Genomic DNA, 15,851 nt, shown 5'->3' with positions numbered 1-15,851 from the left:
GCTGCGCGCATGAGGGTCAACTGCATAGCTGCATGAAGATCCAGCTGTTGTAGTAAATGTGGAGAAGCGACAGGGTGGCCTCCATGGTTGCCCATGGAGGGGATGACCAACAAGATAACCATGGAGTTTGTGACAATTATCCTAGGTGTGAAAGTCATAGTTGTAATAGGTGCAGTGAAGAGGAGGACGGTCAGATGACGCTCGGGAGGAAGAGCCACAGACCACCATAGCTGCTAGTTAGTCTGCAAAGCGAAAGGAGCCTAACGAACGCTCTGCTTGAGAAACTGAGGAACAAGCCTAGCAAACAGTGGGCAGAGGGTTCATCAAAAGGATTTGATCCCAAACAGCAGAGAATGACTCATTGAGCCCTATGAGAAATTGCATAAGCTGTTGTTAGTCATTCTTAGTGCCACAAGAATAGGTGCAAAGTTCGCTATACGAGGCAAGTTCATCCCAAAGACCTTTGAGACGAGTGAAATAGGCGAAGACTGAGGAAGTTCCTTGGGAGATGGTGGCGAGTTCACGATTGAGTTGGAATATGTGAGGGGCTTTGCTTTGAGAGAACCGTTCGTAAAGGTCGTCTCAGACAGCTTTAGCAGTGGTAGAGAAGAGAACGGACTCGGTAAGCTCAGGATCCAAAGAATGAAAAAGCCAAGAAAGAATCATATCATTGCAGCGGCGCCAAGCCGCTGCGTATCATGATCCTCGGAGGCGGAGGGCTCCTCAACGTCGACATTAATAAAGCCAAGTTTGTTCTTGGCACTTAAAGAAATCTGCATTCCACGTGCCCAATTGGTATAATTATCTCCATTCAATTTTTTGGAGACAAGAACAAGATTAGGATGATCAGAATGATGAAGGAAAAAATGAGTGATGTTATCATTGTCTCCCATGATGGAAGAACAAGAACGGTAGAAGAAGGCGGTCAAGAAAAAAAATTAAAAAAAGGCTAGGGTTTTAGAACCTGCTCTGATACCATGTAGAAAAAATATATTGGCTTGAAGTATTTCATTTATTCGTGAAACATGAATATATACAATTACATAATTAGGTCAGCAAGGATATTATCCCTACAAGTTAGGAATACAACTACAACTAGGATTACAAACATAAGTAGACTTCAACTAAGTTTCTACTTGTCTAATAGTAACACTATTAGTAAAAACAGGCATACGATCCAACATTGTAACTGCATCGCCATAGTTTTCTGGTAAGAGTGTCTTCAGGGTGTGACAAGAATCAAACACAAGACTTTGGGTGTAAGAATTAACGCTCAAAACTAGTTCAGTTATGTACAATGCCCTTACAATTGCATTACAAACAAAAAGTGTTTTTATCACAAATGGTCATTGAGATTGATCAAACTCATCATTTTGATCCCTCATTTTCAAAATCAATCAATGTCATCTCTGACATTTACTACCACATTAATTTGATCATTCCGTTAAGATTATGTCAACTATTATGTTAGTTTGTATGTGGGACCCACAAATCCAATGAAATGGTGACATGTGGATTACACTCGCAAATGGTCCCTGACATTAATCCAACTCATCATTTTGGTCCCTAAGTTTCAAAATTAGATAAATTTGGTCTCTGACTTTCAATACCGCACATCAATTTAATCATTCTGTTAAAGTTTCGTCAATATTTTTTGTCCCACTAATCCAATTATATGGCACCATATGGATTAACTATAAGAAACTTTTTTTTTTTACTTTTTTTTAAAATATTTTTTATAAGATTTAAAACTAAAAGTAAAATAAGAAACTAAAAACCAAAACTAAAAGAAAAAAAAAAGTCATTGTCGTCTTCATCCTGGTATGCTCAAAAGGAAAAGGAATGCACCGTTACACCGCTAAAGTACTTGGCCTCTTGAACTCACTCCTCATTCTCTCTAGTTGGTTATAGTCCTAAATCCTAACAAATTTGAATTGAATTTGGATTTGATTTTATCAAATTTAGAATGATTTTTTTTTCCAATTGGGGTTGTGGGATGCGAGAAAAATGTCAGTGTAGAATACTCTTCTTTTGGTTCATTCTTGAAGAAATAGTTTCATATAGTTAATCCACGTTGAGCCATATAATTGGATTAGTGGTACCATATTAACGGAGGGAATAAATTGATGTGTGGTAGTGAAATCAAGGATCAAATTTATCGATTTTTGAAACTCATGGACCAAAATGAGAGGTTGGATCAATGTCAGGGACCATTGGCGATAAAAACTCTTATTTTGTGTAATCCACGTGTCACCATTTTATTGGATTTATGGGTATTCACATACAAACTAACATAATAGTTGACAGAATCTTAACGGAAGGACCAAATTGATGTAAGATAGTGAATGTTAGAGACGACATCGATTGATTTTAAAAGTGAGAGATCAAAATGATGAATTGGTGAATCTTAGAGACCATTTATGATAAAAACCAAAAATAAAAATAAAATAAAGACTAAGAGAAACAGTCAACTGGTACAAGAGAAGGGCCTGAAATCATGCAAAGAAAACAGAAAGGGGAAAATAAGGAAACATCGCATCGCTTCATATATATATAGCAACAAGGGAAACTATGGTGATGATCTAGATAAAAATTTGACTTTTATCCAAGTCATCATATCCTAATTGAGATAAAGACTTAGGTAATTTTGAAATTTATTTTCTCTCCGTATCTAAATTGGACTTTTAGTACTTTATGTGAGTTGAATTTCTCATGTTGTCAGTTGTCACATATTTTACGTGGGTACATTTTGTCAATTCAATTTTCTTTTTCGTCTTATATGGTTAAGAAATTTCTAAGAAATGTTATATTCGTTGAAAGAGGGAAACTTGGAAACATATACCCTTAATATTAGTCAAGAAATATGGTTAAGAAATCTCTAAGAAACATGTAGTTAAGAAATCTCTAAATAATGCGAAATTTGGAAAAATACCCAAATTTTAAAGAGAGATTTATATATACAGATAAAAGCTTTTACTTATTTTGTGTAATCCATGTGTCACCATTTTATTGGCTTTATGGGTTTCACATAGAAACTAACATAATAGTTGACATAATCTTAACGGAATGAGCAAATTGATGTGAGATAGTGAATGTCAAGAATGATATTGATTGATTTTGAAAATGAGGGACCAAAATAATGAGTTGGTTAATCTTAAAGATCATTTATGATAAAAACCAAAAATAAAAATAAAAATAAAGACTAAGAGAAACCGTCAATTGGTACAAGAGAAGGGCCTGAAACCATGCAAAGAAAACAGAAAGGGGAAGATCAGGAAACATCGCATCGCTTCATATATATATATATAGCAACAAGGGAAACGATGGTGATGATCTAGATAAAAATTTGACTTTTATCCAAGTCATCATATCCTAATTAAGATAAGGACATAGGTAATTTTGAAATTTATTTTCTCTCCGTATCTAAATTGGACTTTTAGTACTTTATGTGAGTTTAATTTCTCATGTTGTCAGTTGTCACATATTTTACGTGGGTACATTTTGTCAATTCAATTTTCTTTTACGCCTTATATGGTTAAGAAATTTCTAAGAAATGTTATATTCGTTGAAAGAGGGAAACTTGGAAACATATACCCTTAATATTAGTCAAGAAATACGGTTAAGAAATCTCTAAGAAACATATAGTTAAGAAATCTCTAAATAATGCGAAATTTGAAAAAATAACTAAATTTTAAAGAGAGATGTATATATGCGGACAAAAGCTTTTACTATATTTCAAAGAATTTCACTAGTTTTTAAACATGTCAATGAGAGACAAAAATATAAAAACAACTAAAGCACAGCCCAAAAACATGGAAACAATGTTTTCAAATACCAGCCATACCCCTAAGGCTTTGGGGCTATTAATAGAACTAAGCTATCACAACTCCAACAAAATTAATGTGCTATAAGCTGAACTCATCCTCCATTATTTCTGCATAATCAGTTTTGAAACTATATGCAAAATCAGTTTGTATCATTTATTATTAGAATCAGTTCAACCCAACCTCGGTCATTTTTGCAAAATTAGTTCAATCATTCATCGACCTTTTTTGTATAATCAATTCAACCTGTCCTCGATCATTTTTGCATAATCAATTCAACCCATCGTCGACTATTTTTGCAGGATCAATTCAACCCATCTTCGACCGTTTTTGCAGAATCAGTTCAACGTGTCATTAACCATTTTTGCAAAATCAGTTCAATCCGTCCTCTTGCAGTTCAACCTATCCTTGACCATTTTTGCAGAATCAGTTCAACATGTCCTCAATCGTTTTTGCATAATCAATTCAATTAGTCCGCAGTTCAACCCATCATTGACCATTTGTTATGAATTAGTTCAACCTGTCCTTGACCGTTTTTGCAAAATTAGTTCAACACAGTTCAACCCATCATTAACCACTTTTGTTGAATAAGTCCAACTTGTCATTGACAATTTTTGTAGAATCTGTTCAACATTTTTGCAGAATTAGTTAATCCCATCATTGACAATTTTTGCAGAATCAGTTCAACTAGTCATCGACCGTTTTTTGCAGAATCAATTCAACCCGTTTTCTATCATTTTTATATAGTCAGTACCCATCTTCAACCATTTTTGCAGAATCAATTCAACCCATATATGATAAATGACAATGTTTAAGAAATTTATCTAATTCATCTTTTGGTTTATTAAGTCGTAGGTGTGTTCGATAAATTTACATTTGCAAAATCCAGTTCTTGTATTTTTTTTTTTCATTTTACAAATTCTAATTTTTGATAGAATTTTTTTTCGTTAACAGAGGTTGAAATAAAACAATAGAATTATGGGGGAGAGAAGCAAGGCAAAGGCCAAGTATTCTAATTCAGAATTTGTTTGATTTGAAACTCATCTTAAATTGGTCAATGGAAGGTTATTTGTGATAAATCATGTTTGATTTGAATATCATATACTATAAAGTAACAAGAACATCGTTCAATCCAATTTTAAGGCACATTGAACTTGAAAAGGGAAAAAAAGAAGGGAATTATACCCATCTAACAAAGAATTAAAACTAGATGGGAACTTTAATTGTCCAACTAGGAATGGGAATGAAAGTAAACTGGGTAGAGGTCATAGATCCACAAGTTCATTCATTCATTTGAATAATTAAATGGAATCAATATTTCTTGAACAGAGAAAGAGAGAGAAATGAGCAACAATTGAAGAGATATAAGTGTGAAAAAAAGACTATTCTACTATAAAAGGTAATTTTGTAACTTACACTCTAGATAAAAAAAAAAGGCAATGATGTCATTTTTCACATGTATTAACTTTTGTCTCTCTTTAAATGTTTAAAAAATGTTGTTTCAATATATAATATAAAGCATTAAAAGTATTTTTCACATGTATTAACTTTTGTCTCTCTTTAAATGTTTAAAAAATGTTGTTTCAATATATAATATAAAGCATTAAAAGTATACTCTAAGTGTAATTTTTCCTTTCCCTTTCATCCCCACATAATTTTATAGCCACAATTCTAATTCTATAATAATTTTAACCAAAACTTAATGTAAGAGTACTAATATACCCTTAATATAAGGGTTTCTCAAAACAATCAAAACACAACCTTTAAACTACCTTAAAATGAGGAATGAATCTCAATCACTTTTTTGTTTTCATTATTCTCTGTAACTTTTTATAATTTCTGCAATCTTCTGAATTTCTGCACCTTAAACCGGAAGGAAATGAAAGCATCGATCGAAAAGCAAAACCAGCAACCTTGTTGACCTATCATTTCTTTTGATGTCTTTGCTAGCATTAGAGATTTTGGGGGCCAAACAAAATTTGACTCCATAAGCAGCAGGACGCGAGGAAAAGGTTCAACTTTTTACTATCTGATGGACAATAATTTTAGGGAATTGTTATCAGCACTCAAAAAATCTTATTTGGCACTCCAAACTTTCTATAATTATAAAGAAAAATACATTTATGAAAGTATAGAATGAGATTTTTAAAGTGCTAATAATAGTTTCATAATTTTAATGGAAAATACTCTTTCCTCTTTGCTTAGAGTATATTCTTATTATATTGTATTCGCATATTATTGGTGAATCACTATAAATTCAAATACTACAAGTTTGCCCTATATATTTTGTATTCAGTGTACTAGAAGAACTTTCATAAAGTGATCTGTAAAAAATCACTTATAAACTCAAACTTTTTCCTAATTTTAATATATTTGTAGTTTATTTATATGTACTAATTAATTTTTTTTGCCTTCACAATATGACTCAATTTATGACAGAGGTCCACTACAGATGTGAAATCCAGTCCCCGAATTTCACTATTTAAATTTTTCGTATTTTAGATTTATACGAATTTATCTTAGTTTCTTTAAAATTTGGAAATTTAATTAGTTACAAAGTTTGATATTTCGTAATTAGTCATCTAAAATTTGTAAATCATTAGCGATCACACTTAGTGTTTTCAAATAGAACTCGATTCCACGAGTGTGTTGGCAAAAGCCGTTCATGAGACGTAGTTATATCGAAGAAGTTACAAACATCGAAAATTAGTTCGAAATAGTAATTTGGGACTTACTATAAATAGCGAGTCTCACTTTTTGGGAAAGGTGACCAATGGACCTATTTACCACGCGTGGCCCATTTCTGACCTAGTTCGCTGATCTGATTGCTGCAAAAATTCCGATGCCATTTCCATCAATTTTTGTTTAAGGAAAACTAATAAAAAAGAATTGAAAACTTTGAGTTTTAATGATAAGGAAAAAATAAAGGGTAAAGTGAATAGTACCAGGATTGACTTTTTAGTGTAAAAATGTGGTTTTTCATTAAAGTGAACAGTACCATGGGCTTTTCATTAAAACTCCCTTTTTTTTACGATTTTTCCGGTGAATCACATCGATCCACCTCCTGTAAGCTACTCAGCGACCTCCTAGCTTTCATTCCCACCCAAATTCGACGGGTTTTGGTCCATGTTTCACTACAAACTCGTTGGATTCCCAGAGCTCACGGCGACGATCTCTTCTTTCCTACAAATTCTAACATTTTCTACCACCATCATCTGACTTTCATCGACCCCAGGAGAAAAGCCCAACCCAAGTTCACGATGCCAAAACACTGGTGATGTCATATCGACGATTAGTCATTTCTTGATTTTTCTGTCTTCTTTCACGGCTTTTAGACATATCCCGAAAAATTTGGATCTAACAAAGGTACAAACTTTACTCATCTTCTCAAGATGTTCATTTTCGTGTACTTTGAGATATTTTGGAGTTAGGTGAATTTTCCTACGAGTCGTGGTCACTGGCTGCAACGTGCGGCAACACATGATCCAAGAAACCACGTAGTCTTTTTAAGCTAAATTTCATACTCTAATACTATTTTTGAAATTTGTTTGATGAAATAACGTCGTTTGAACCTAGTTTCATTGAGGTTTGCCACTTGACCGTTGTAGTAAACGAAAATCTGATCGAATGACCGACACCAATTTTTAGTATGTTATGTACGTATTCTTTAAGGACCTTAGAAACTTATGGATCGAAAATTCAATGTGCGGATCTTCCAAATTAAATTTTTAGAATTCTAGACCCGGCGTTGACCACATTGACCAAGGTTGACTTTTGGTTAAAATGTTTCGAATCATTTCTAAATATTGAAATTGACATACTGGTTTTCTGATAGAGCCTAGTGGGCATAGTTTGTTTAGCAAGCCATTTTGGGGCATGTGTGCTTCGGTTTGTGTAAGGGTGACACCTTACCGAAATTTACGTGTTTATTGAACTACTAAAAGATATAAATGATATATGTGATTGCTAGGAAGAAAATATGAGCTAAAACCATGTTAGAATTATTCCAGAGAACTTGTCGTATGTGTGATTAGATATTCGTTTGCCTTGTGGATTGATAGTGTGTATGTTAACAATTATAATTCATGTTGATTTAATGTGTGATGCATGGTGAGGATAGTGCACCATGTAGCAGTAGTTAAGGATGATCCTGCCTAGCTAATCTGCATCAGATGACCACACTATTATGTGTACGCTTATGGTCATGTCTCGTTAATCCATATTGGGGGACCATACTCATTCTAGGGGTGACTCCGTCTGGTTAATCCACATTGGGGAGTCACTGCCTACCTGGTTACATTATTCTCATAGGTGGTTCTGCTGGTTAATCTGCATTGGGAATTAACTATAAAAGGTATGTCTATGGTCTCGCCTGGTTAATCCATATTAAAAGACCATACGCATCATAGGGGTGACTCTGTCTAGTTAATCTGCATTTTGGGGTCGCTGCCTATTCAGTTTACTTCCATAGGTGGTCCTACCTGGTTAATCCGCATTGGAGGACCACACTATTAGATGTTGCCTATGGTGTTGTCTGATTAATCTGCATTGAGGGACCATAAGCATTCTAGGGGTGACTCCTCCTAGTTAATCTTCATTAAGGGGTCATTGCCTACTTTGTCAAATTGGATCCATAAGTGGTCTTGCCTAGTTAATCTATATTTGGGGACCATACACATTCTAGAGTTATGTTCTGTTGAGTGGTCCGGAACTCTATCTTCGTTGAACCCTATATCTTGTGGATAGAAGTTGCTCAAGGTTACTCTTGTTGTTGTAACTTAAGGTTATGATAATGGTTATATGGATTACATGTAGAGAAATATGGCAAACCTTGTGGAGGTTGGTTTATTTAACTTAGTGATGTGATATTTGAGCTTTGGTTGATTAACGTGGTTAGATGTTAATATTGTGCATTTTTTATTCATTGAATTTATTATTTGATGTAATTGTGGAACTATTGGTTGAAAGCAATATGATATTTGTGAAAAAGAAGTGACAATCTTGGCCGATATATGGTTTCCTTAAATAGATTGAAACCTAGTGAATCATATCGTTGAGTTCGTTGAGTTCTAGAAATTGAATGATTCTAAAACTCTATGTTATTTTTGTTTGAAAGTGCCATCTAGCGTGCCAAAACTTATCCAAAGGTGAACCGCGAATGACTTAAATCCGTTCTAGGGTACGTAGACAGTCTAACACAGAGGTTAGATGCAGCCATGAAATAAAAGGAAATGTTACTACGATATTGGACCGTTGGTAGATTTTGGTCATGTCTTGGGAGCGAGATATGATAGTTCAACAAGTACTTGATGACGTTACGTGTCAATCTTGAAAGAATCTCATGATCAGAGCATGACAACGGGTGGATGAGGATTGATAGCCAATAAATAAATGGGCAAATGAAAGCAATGATAACGTCAACCAAAGTTATTCATCAAGATCTTATGCATGGTATATATAAACTTCTTCGTGTTAGTCCAAATTAATTTATAATCTTAGTACATTAGCAATGCATGAGCAACTTAGGGATATAAAATATTATGAAGATTAATTGTAAACAAGATGACGTGGTTAACTAGGTACGTGAAATTCTTTCTGCAAAACCGGACTAGAGTCCATTATATAGTCTCAACAAATCCTCTATATGAATCTGAAGATGAACACCTAATTGCATGTAGTTTCTCATCACCATCAGTGGCAACTGCTGCATGTTGAAGTCGCAACATATCAATATACAACATATGATCCCAGTTCTACACAGCCAATGCAATTATGATGGTATATGCCAGCCCATTTGGTCAATTGGAAACAAGAGTGAACGGAGTGTGTCGAAATAGGTGCATAATAAAGTTATTTTACCTCCAAGTAAACAAGTTGTATCTAGAAGACGCAAGATAAACAAAATCTCATCTCAGGGACAGGAAAAGATAGTGAAGAAGTGTAGTAGATGTGGTGGGACAACCCATAGCCAAACTTACAAGAATCCATTTACACTTTGTTCCAGCGCATTATTATGAATGTTTTGCTTTGGATTTCTACTTTATTGGCTTTTATATTACTTGAGTTTAAGAACAAAAGAGGCAACAAGTTTATATATATGTTTGCCAGTTTAACATATTGACTTTCAAAGCTTTGTGTTTTCAAATTATTCATGCATCAGAATTCAAATATTTATTACTTAAAAAGGGAATTTTGTTTTTATGTTTTTTTTGTTTTTAATTCTTGCTTTCATTTTGGTTTAAACTTTAAAGGTTGAAGACACCCAAAGGTGTAGTTAAACATTGCATACATCAAGGTAGTTTAAAGGTTACATACAATAATGAAATAAAAAAAGTAACAAAAATTAATTTTTTAAATATGTGCCAATTTGCCAAAAATAATGTGGGAATTCGGAAAATTCTCTCCATCTATATTCAAATATGTAATATGAGTACTTTTACATCAAGTTTTGATTATAACTATCACAAATTAAAATGGTGGCTATAATTTTATATGGGGTCTAAAATTTGGTTATTTTTCCAAATTTCCCCTTAATAATGACATTTATTATCTATTTAATTCATCTTCAAATTTGATACACAAACTTGGTGTTTTTGACATTTCAGATTGCAACACTTCTTGAGTCCTTGAGGAAACTTTTGAACCAGTGTGCCGAGAGTTTTGGATATCTTTTCAACCCATTGTTGTAATCCACATAGTTGATACCAAATCGAACAGCGTATCCTATTTCCCATTCAAAGTTGTCCAGTAATGACCATGCAATGTATCCCTTCACTTTGGAGCCATTTCTACACCAAAGAAAAAGCACGAAAACTCAGAAAATTCAAGCCAATGTAATGATTAAATAAGGGTAGTGCTTTTCACACACCTCCTTTTACCCTCACACAACCTTGTTAATTTTTGTTAATTGATATTTTTCAATTCATTCGATTTAACGGCAAAAAATTAAGAGGGTGTGTGAGAAGTAAAAATGGATGTGTAGATAGCACCACCCTTAAATAACTAGAGTATGAGAAGGCTAACCATATATATTCTTAATTAATATGTTAATAAGCACTTACTTGATTGCAGCTCGAACGTAACATAAGTGGCGATAATAGAAGTCAACTCTATTAGTATCATTAAGGGCTTCCTCGAGTGATAATTTAGGATCATTGAACTCGGATACACCTACAATATAATTCATTATCACGCACACCATTAGCATCCCATACTCCGCATGTTTAAAATACAAAAATCAAGATAAAATGGTTAAATTATGGGATACTCCAGAGTATTCTAGAATATATATTTTTTTTTTCATATTGTATATCACACCATTAATGTGAAATCTTGATGATGCAATAACTAAGCCTTAAATGTATTGGTTACGTACCATTTTCAGTAATGTAAATGAGTGGATCATTATACTTTTCCTTTATGTAGAGTAAAAGATCGTGAACTCCTTTTGGGTAAACGTATAACCAATCAGAAGCAGTCTGCAACTCGTACAAAAATAGTTTAGTTCTTTAAGAGTTATGCTTGAATATGGAAAACAATTGAATATTAAAAACACACTAGTATATTGATGTGTACCGGTGGACCAATTGGGACGCCATTGAGCTCAGCTGCCACAACATATACGAATATTAGAATCTAATTATATGGTAAGAACATATCTGTCAAAGTAAAAAAGCTAAATTTCAAGTTGTGCTCACTTGTAACTTTGACGTGAGAATCTGTTACGTAGCTTGCAGGTATGGAAGAATTATCAGTTACGTCATTGCTTGAGTATCTAGCAGTATAATAATTTAATCCAAGAAAATCAAATGACCCAATTAGCAACATGGATTCTTCGTTGGTGAATACTGGTAATCGTTTTCCAACAAGAGAACGCATGCTCTGTGGATAATCCCCACTTGTCAATGGCTCCATATACCTACCCAAAATCATGGAAATATCAAATTCTTAAACTTCATGCATATTTGTCGATTTGTCCCTGAATCTTGTATAGAGATGCCAATTTTTCTTTGAACTTTAAATTTTAGCCGATTACTCTCAAAAATTTATAAAGAGCCAATTTCCTCTTTGGCTTTGGATTTTAAAAAATTCATCCAATTTTTCATCCATCCATTTTGCCTTCATATAGTTGTCATGTGTTTACCCGCAGTGATCAAGATAGATGGATAATTAGATGAAAATTTTCAAAAGTCAGGAGGGAAATTAGATAATTGTAAAAGATTAGAGGGTAATCAACTGAAATTCAAGTTAAAGTGGAAATTGGTAGCTCTATACCAGTTCGGAGAACAAATCGACAAATACTTCCAAATTTTATTGAGATATATAAACCAACAATATACTTACCATCCGAACATAAAATCCAATGACCGTAATGCAGCATGTTTATCTTCCTCTGTCTCCGAAGCAGGAACAAACCAATATGTATCCAATGTTATTCCGATCAGACCTTTTTGAAATGCCTACACAAGAACATGAATACGATTATAGCCAGAAAAAGGTACAACCTACTACCATTAACTTGTGTAGAATTCTCAATTAGGACCTAATACATATTAAGAAAAACAAAAAGAAACAGATTAATACACCTGATATTTATCTTTGTACACTTTTACAGCAACTGCATGAGAAAGAAGGAGATGGTGCGTCACCAAGTATGGTTCGATTGCTGAATCTCCACCGAGACAATTCCGCTTTTGCCAATAAGAGCAACGTCCCGGTGCATGAGACCCAACTGCAAAACCACTGTTTGACACACTATGTGGCTCATTCAACGTGGTCCATAGCTTTACTCGATCACCAAATTCCTTGTAACAAAGCTCTGCATAGTCTCTAAAATGATTGCTGTATATACACGTTTAAAATGTATTATATATACCGCCACAAAAAAACTTTATTTCATTATATAGATCGATTGTATGAATCATAGAACGTTAATATTTATTTAAAATGGCCATTTAATTATAAATTGTTCACTTACATAATATGAGGGCTTAAGAAACCACCATATTCATGTTCCAAAGCTTCAGGAACATCCCAATGAAAGAGTGTCACTACTGGTTTTATACCTATATATAAAAAGTTCAATTAAATTAATATTTTACTAGTGCATGTAATTCTTAATTATATATCGATTATTGGATGATAAAAAATGTTACTTTTATTACAATTGTACAATCTTTTTAATAGAGATGAGACCCACATATGTGAGTGGGCTCTACCTTGAAAGGTGATAAAAATATATAAAAAAATATGGTAAAAGTGACATTACTTGCATAAATTTTGTGTGCGACATTATTTTTATTTGATATGTAAATAAAGTAGAGAAGTCACCATTGTGTAAGAGTTCATCGATGAGATTATTGTAATATGTGATTCCCCTCTGGTTCACGCCGCCACTTAACTTGCCACCTAATGTTTAGTCAAAACACGCAACTAAGCAAATAACACAAACTTTCCCAAAAAGGAAAACAAAAATCAATTGTTATGTACAATAATATTGATGATTGGTCTCAAGACTCCCAACCAAATACAATGATTCACACTACTTACTATTACAGTTTAACGATATTCCTTTTTATTTGTAAGTGAGAGTTTTTAAGTTTAAATCTTGAAAATGACAAATTTCACTACCAATTTATTTTCAAACTCCGTTGTAAAAATGTATGTATTTGTATTAAAAAAAAACAAAAAAATACGATGAGTCGGTGAATCAACTTACTTGGTAGCAATCTGGACCACGAGATAGAGAACCTATAAGCATCCAACCCCATATCCTCCATAATCCTCACATCTTCCTATATAAAAAAAAATTAAAAAAAAAAATTAAAAGAAAGAAGCTCAAAGTGAAGGTTCTTGTTTTTCAGTTTCATGTGTTTCCATAAGCTCCAAAATTCTGTGATTATTTAACCTTGTAGCGGTGATATTGATCAACAGCAACATCTCCATTGCTGCCATCTACAATTCTTTCTGCATTTAACCAAAAAAATATATTATATGAGAACGTACAATTTTCTATGGAATGAATGAATTCAATTTCACCAAATAATAGTAGCTCAATATATTCATAATTTTAAATAATTGGTAATTAATTGACCAGAGAGACCTGGATGGGCGTGCGTATAGGTATCCCATATGCTTGGTCCTCTACCATCTTCTTTTGCAGCACCTTCGAACTGAAGTCATTTCACACAGACATAGACACAACTTAGAGATCGATGCCGAAATTCATGCATATGGATGCTAATTGAAACAAAAATAAAACCTAGTACTTATATAAAGCAGAAGACAGTAGCCTCCGAAATGAATTGACCTGATAGGATGCCGAAGCTGTGCCAAATATGAACCCTGGATCAAAACTACTTCTGCTGAGAGAGCCACAATGAATGGGCGGATCAGTACTAGCATCTGTGCCATTTGTCAATGCAACGCTAACTAGTAACACTAAAAGTAACAAGCATACGATCCAACATCGCAACTGTATTGCCATGGTTTCCCGGTTCAAGTATCTTCGTGTGATAAGAATCAAACACTAGACTCTGAGTGTAAGAGTGAACACTCAAAACTAGTTCAACTACGCACACTGCCCTTACAATTGCAGTAGAAAAGCCTAAGAAACAGTTTAACTGGTATAAAAGAAGGACCTGAAACCATGACAAGAAAACAGAATGGGGTGGATCAGGAAACGTCGCATGGCTTCATATATAGGAATAAGGGGACGTATGGTGATCTAGATAATCAAACTTGGAAGACTCAATTAATGTACCTAAATGTGTGTACCGAAATGTATTAATGTATTAATGTATTTAAATGTTAGTACTGAAATGTATGTACCGAAATATATATACCGAAATGTATTATATTAAATTAATGTACCTAAATGTGTGTACCAAAATATATGCACCGAAATGTATTATATTGAGTTAATGTACTTAAATGTTTGTATCGAAATATATGTACCAAAATGTGTATACCTAAATCTAAGCACCGAAATGTATTATAATGATTTAATGTACCTAAATGAAAAAGATAAAGTACATCGAAATATATTGTATAACAAAAATTAGTTTATCTAAATGTTTACAACAAAATATATTATGAAAATTATAATGAAATAAAATTAATACATTAAAAATTAGGAAGAAAAAGAGAAACAATTACAAAATCAAAATATAATTAATAAAATGTATTAAGGGACTAAAATTAGATTTTGATCTTACTCATAGTTTTGATCTAAAAGTGATCTTTGCCAAGGATTAAAATGAAGTTTTCTATTATCTATATCCTAATTAAGATAAGTACGTAAGTAATGTTTTATCTTGTTTATAAAATGAGAAATTTTATTTGAACACATGTAATATCTTTCTGCACTCAACTTACTCTTTAAACTCTTATTATTTTTAATTAAAAAATTAATATCTCTTTAACCTAAAGTTATTACCCAAATTACCCTCCCAAACCCAATTAAAAATGTAAATTTATTTTTACATCCTTTTAAAAAATAAAATCCAAACTTAAATAATTTAGTGAAGTTTCTACTTGTTTATGATTCTTCCATCTTCCATATACCTAACACTTTCCAATTTCTTGTTTTCTTGATATTCATGTACCCGTGATTTTATTTACATGTAGGAATAATAGATTTTCTTGGGCAAAAGAAGATGCTTCAAAGGTTGTGTTCAAGGGTTGTGATTTATATTTTCTCTGCGTATCTAATTTGGACTTTTAGTGCGTTTCGTGAATTGTATTTGTGTTGTTGTCATTGTCACATAGTTTATGCGCGAACATTTTGTCAATTCAACTTTCTTTTAAGTCTTAATAAAGTTCAAAGAAACATATATTATATTAGTTAAAGGAGGGCATGAAAATATGCTAAATAATTACGGGCATGTTTGGTACTCTACTTGAATCTAACTTTTTAAATTCAAAAACAATTTTCAAGTTTTAGGTCTTAAAAACTTGTTTGGTATGACTATTTTCAAAAACTAAACTCAAGACTAACTCAAAAATATAGTCTATTCTCTAAAAACA

The 15,851-nt window shown here is 33.0% G+C and overlaps 1 protein-coding gene across 2 annotated transcripts; it reads right to left on the bottom strand.

Moving 5' to 3' along the window:
* Nucleotides 1-10,206: 10,206 nt before the first annotated feature.
* On the bottom strand, nt 10,207-14,599 carry LOC103967835 (beta-glucosidase 12). Of its 2 annotated transcripts, XM_009381144.3 has the most exons (13): nt 14,134-14,594; nt 13,927-13,996; nt 13,732-13,790; nt 13,543-13,618; nt 13,155-13,232; nt 12,802-12,889; nt 12,410-12,665; nt 12,168-12,283; nt 11,522-11,742; nt 11,400-11,431; nt 11,200-11,302; nt 10,886-10,994; nt 10,207-10,612 (listed from the first exon to the last, which is right to left on the bottom strand). In XM_009381144.3, exons 1-13 carry the CDS (start codon nt 14,308-14,310, stop codon nt 10,426-10,428), a joined length of 1,572 nt encoding a protein of 523 aa, XP_009379419.2. In that variant the 5' UTR covers nt 14,311-14,594; the 3' UTR covers nt 10,207-10,425. The 2 variants fall into 2 exon arrangements, with proteins under 2 accessions (XP_009379419.2, XP_048425901.1); XM_048569944.1 differs by lacking the exon at nt 11,200-11,302 and having other exon boundaries at nt 10,359-10,612; nt 14,134-14,599.
* Between the last annotated feature and the right edge of the window lie 1,252 nt (nt 14,600-15,851).

Source organism: the organism of the source record quoted next, unplaced genomic scaffold, assembly GCF_019419815.1.
Source record: "Pyrus x bretschneideri cultivar Hongxiangsu unplaced genomic scaffold, Pyrus_bretschneideri_v1 Contig51, whole genome shotgun sequence".
Classification (NCBI taxonomy): Eukaryota; Viridiplantae; Streptophyta; class Magnoliopsida; order Rosales; family Rosaceae; genus Pyrus; species Pyrus x bretschneideri.
Note: the sequence above shows the minus strand (reverse complement) of the source record. Positions and strands in the feature narration are given on the sequence as shown.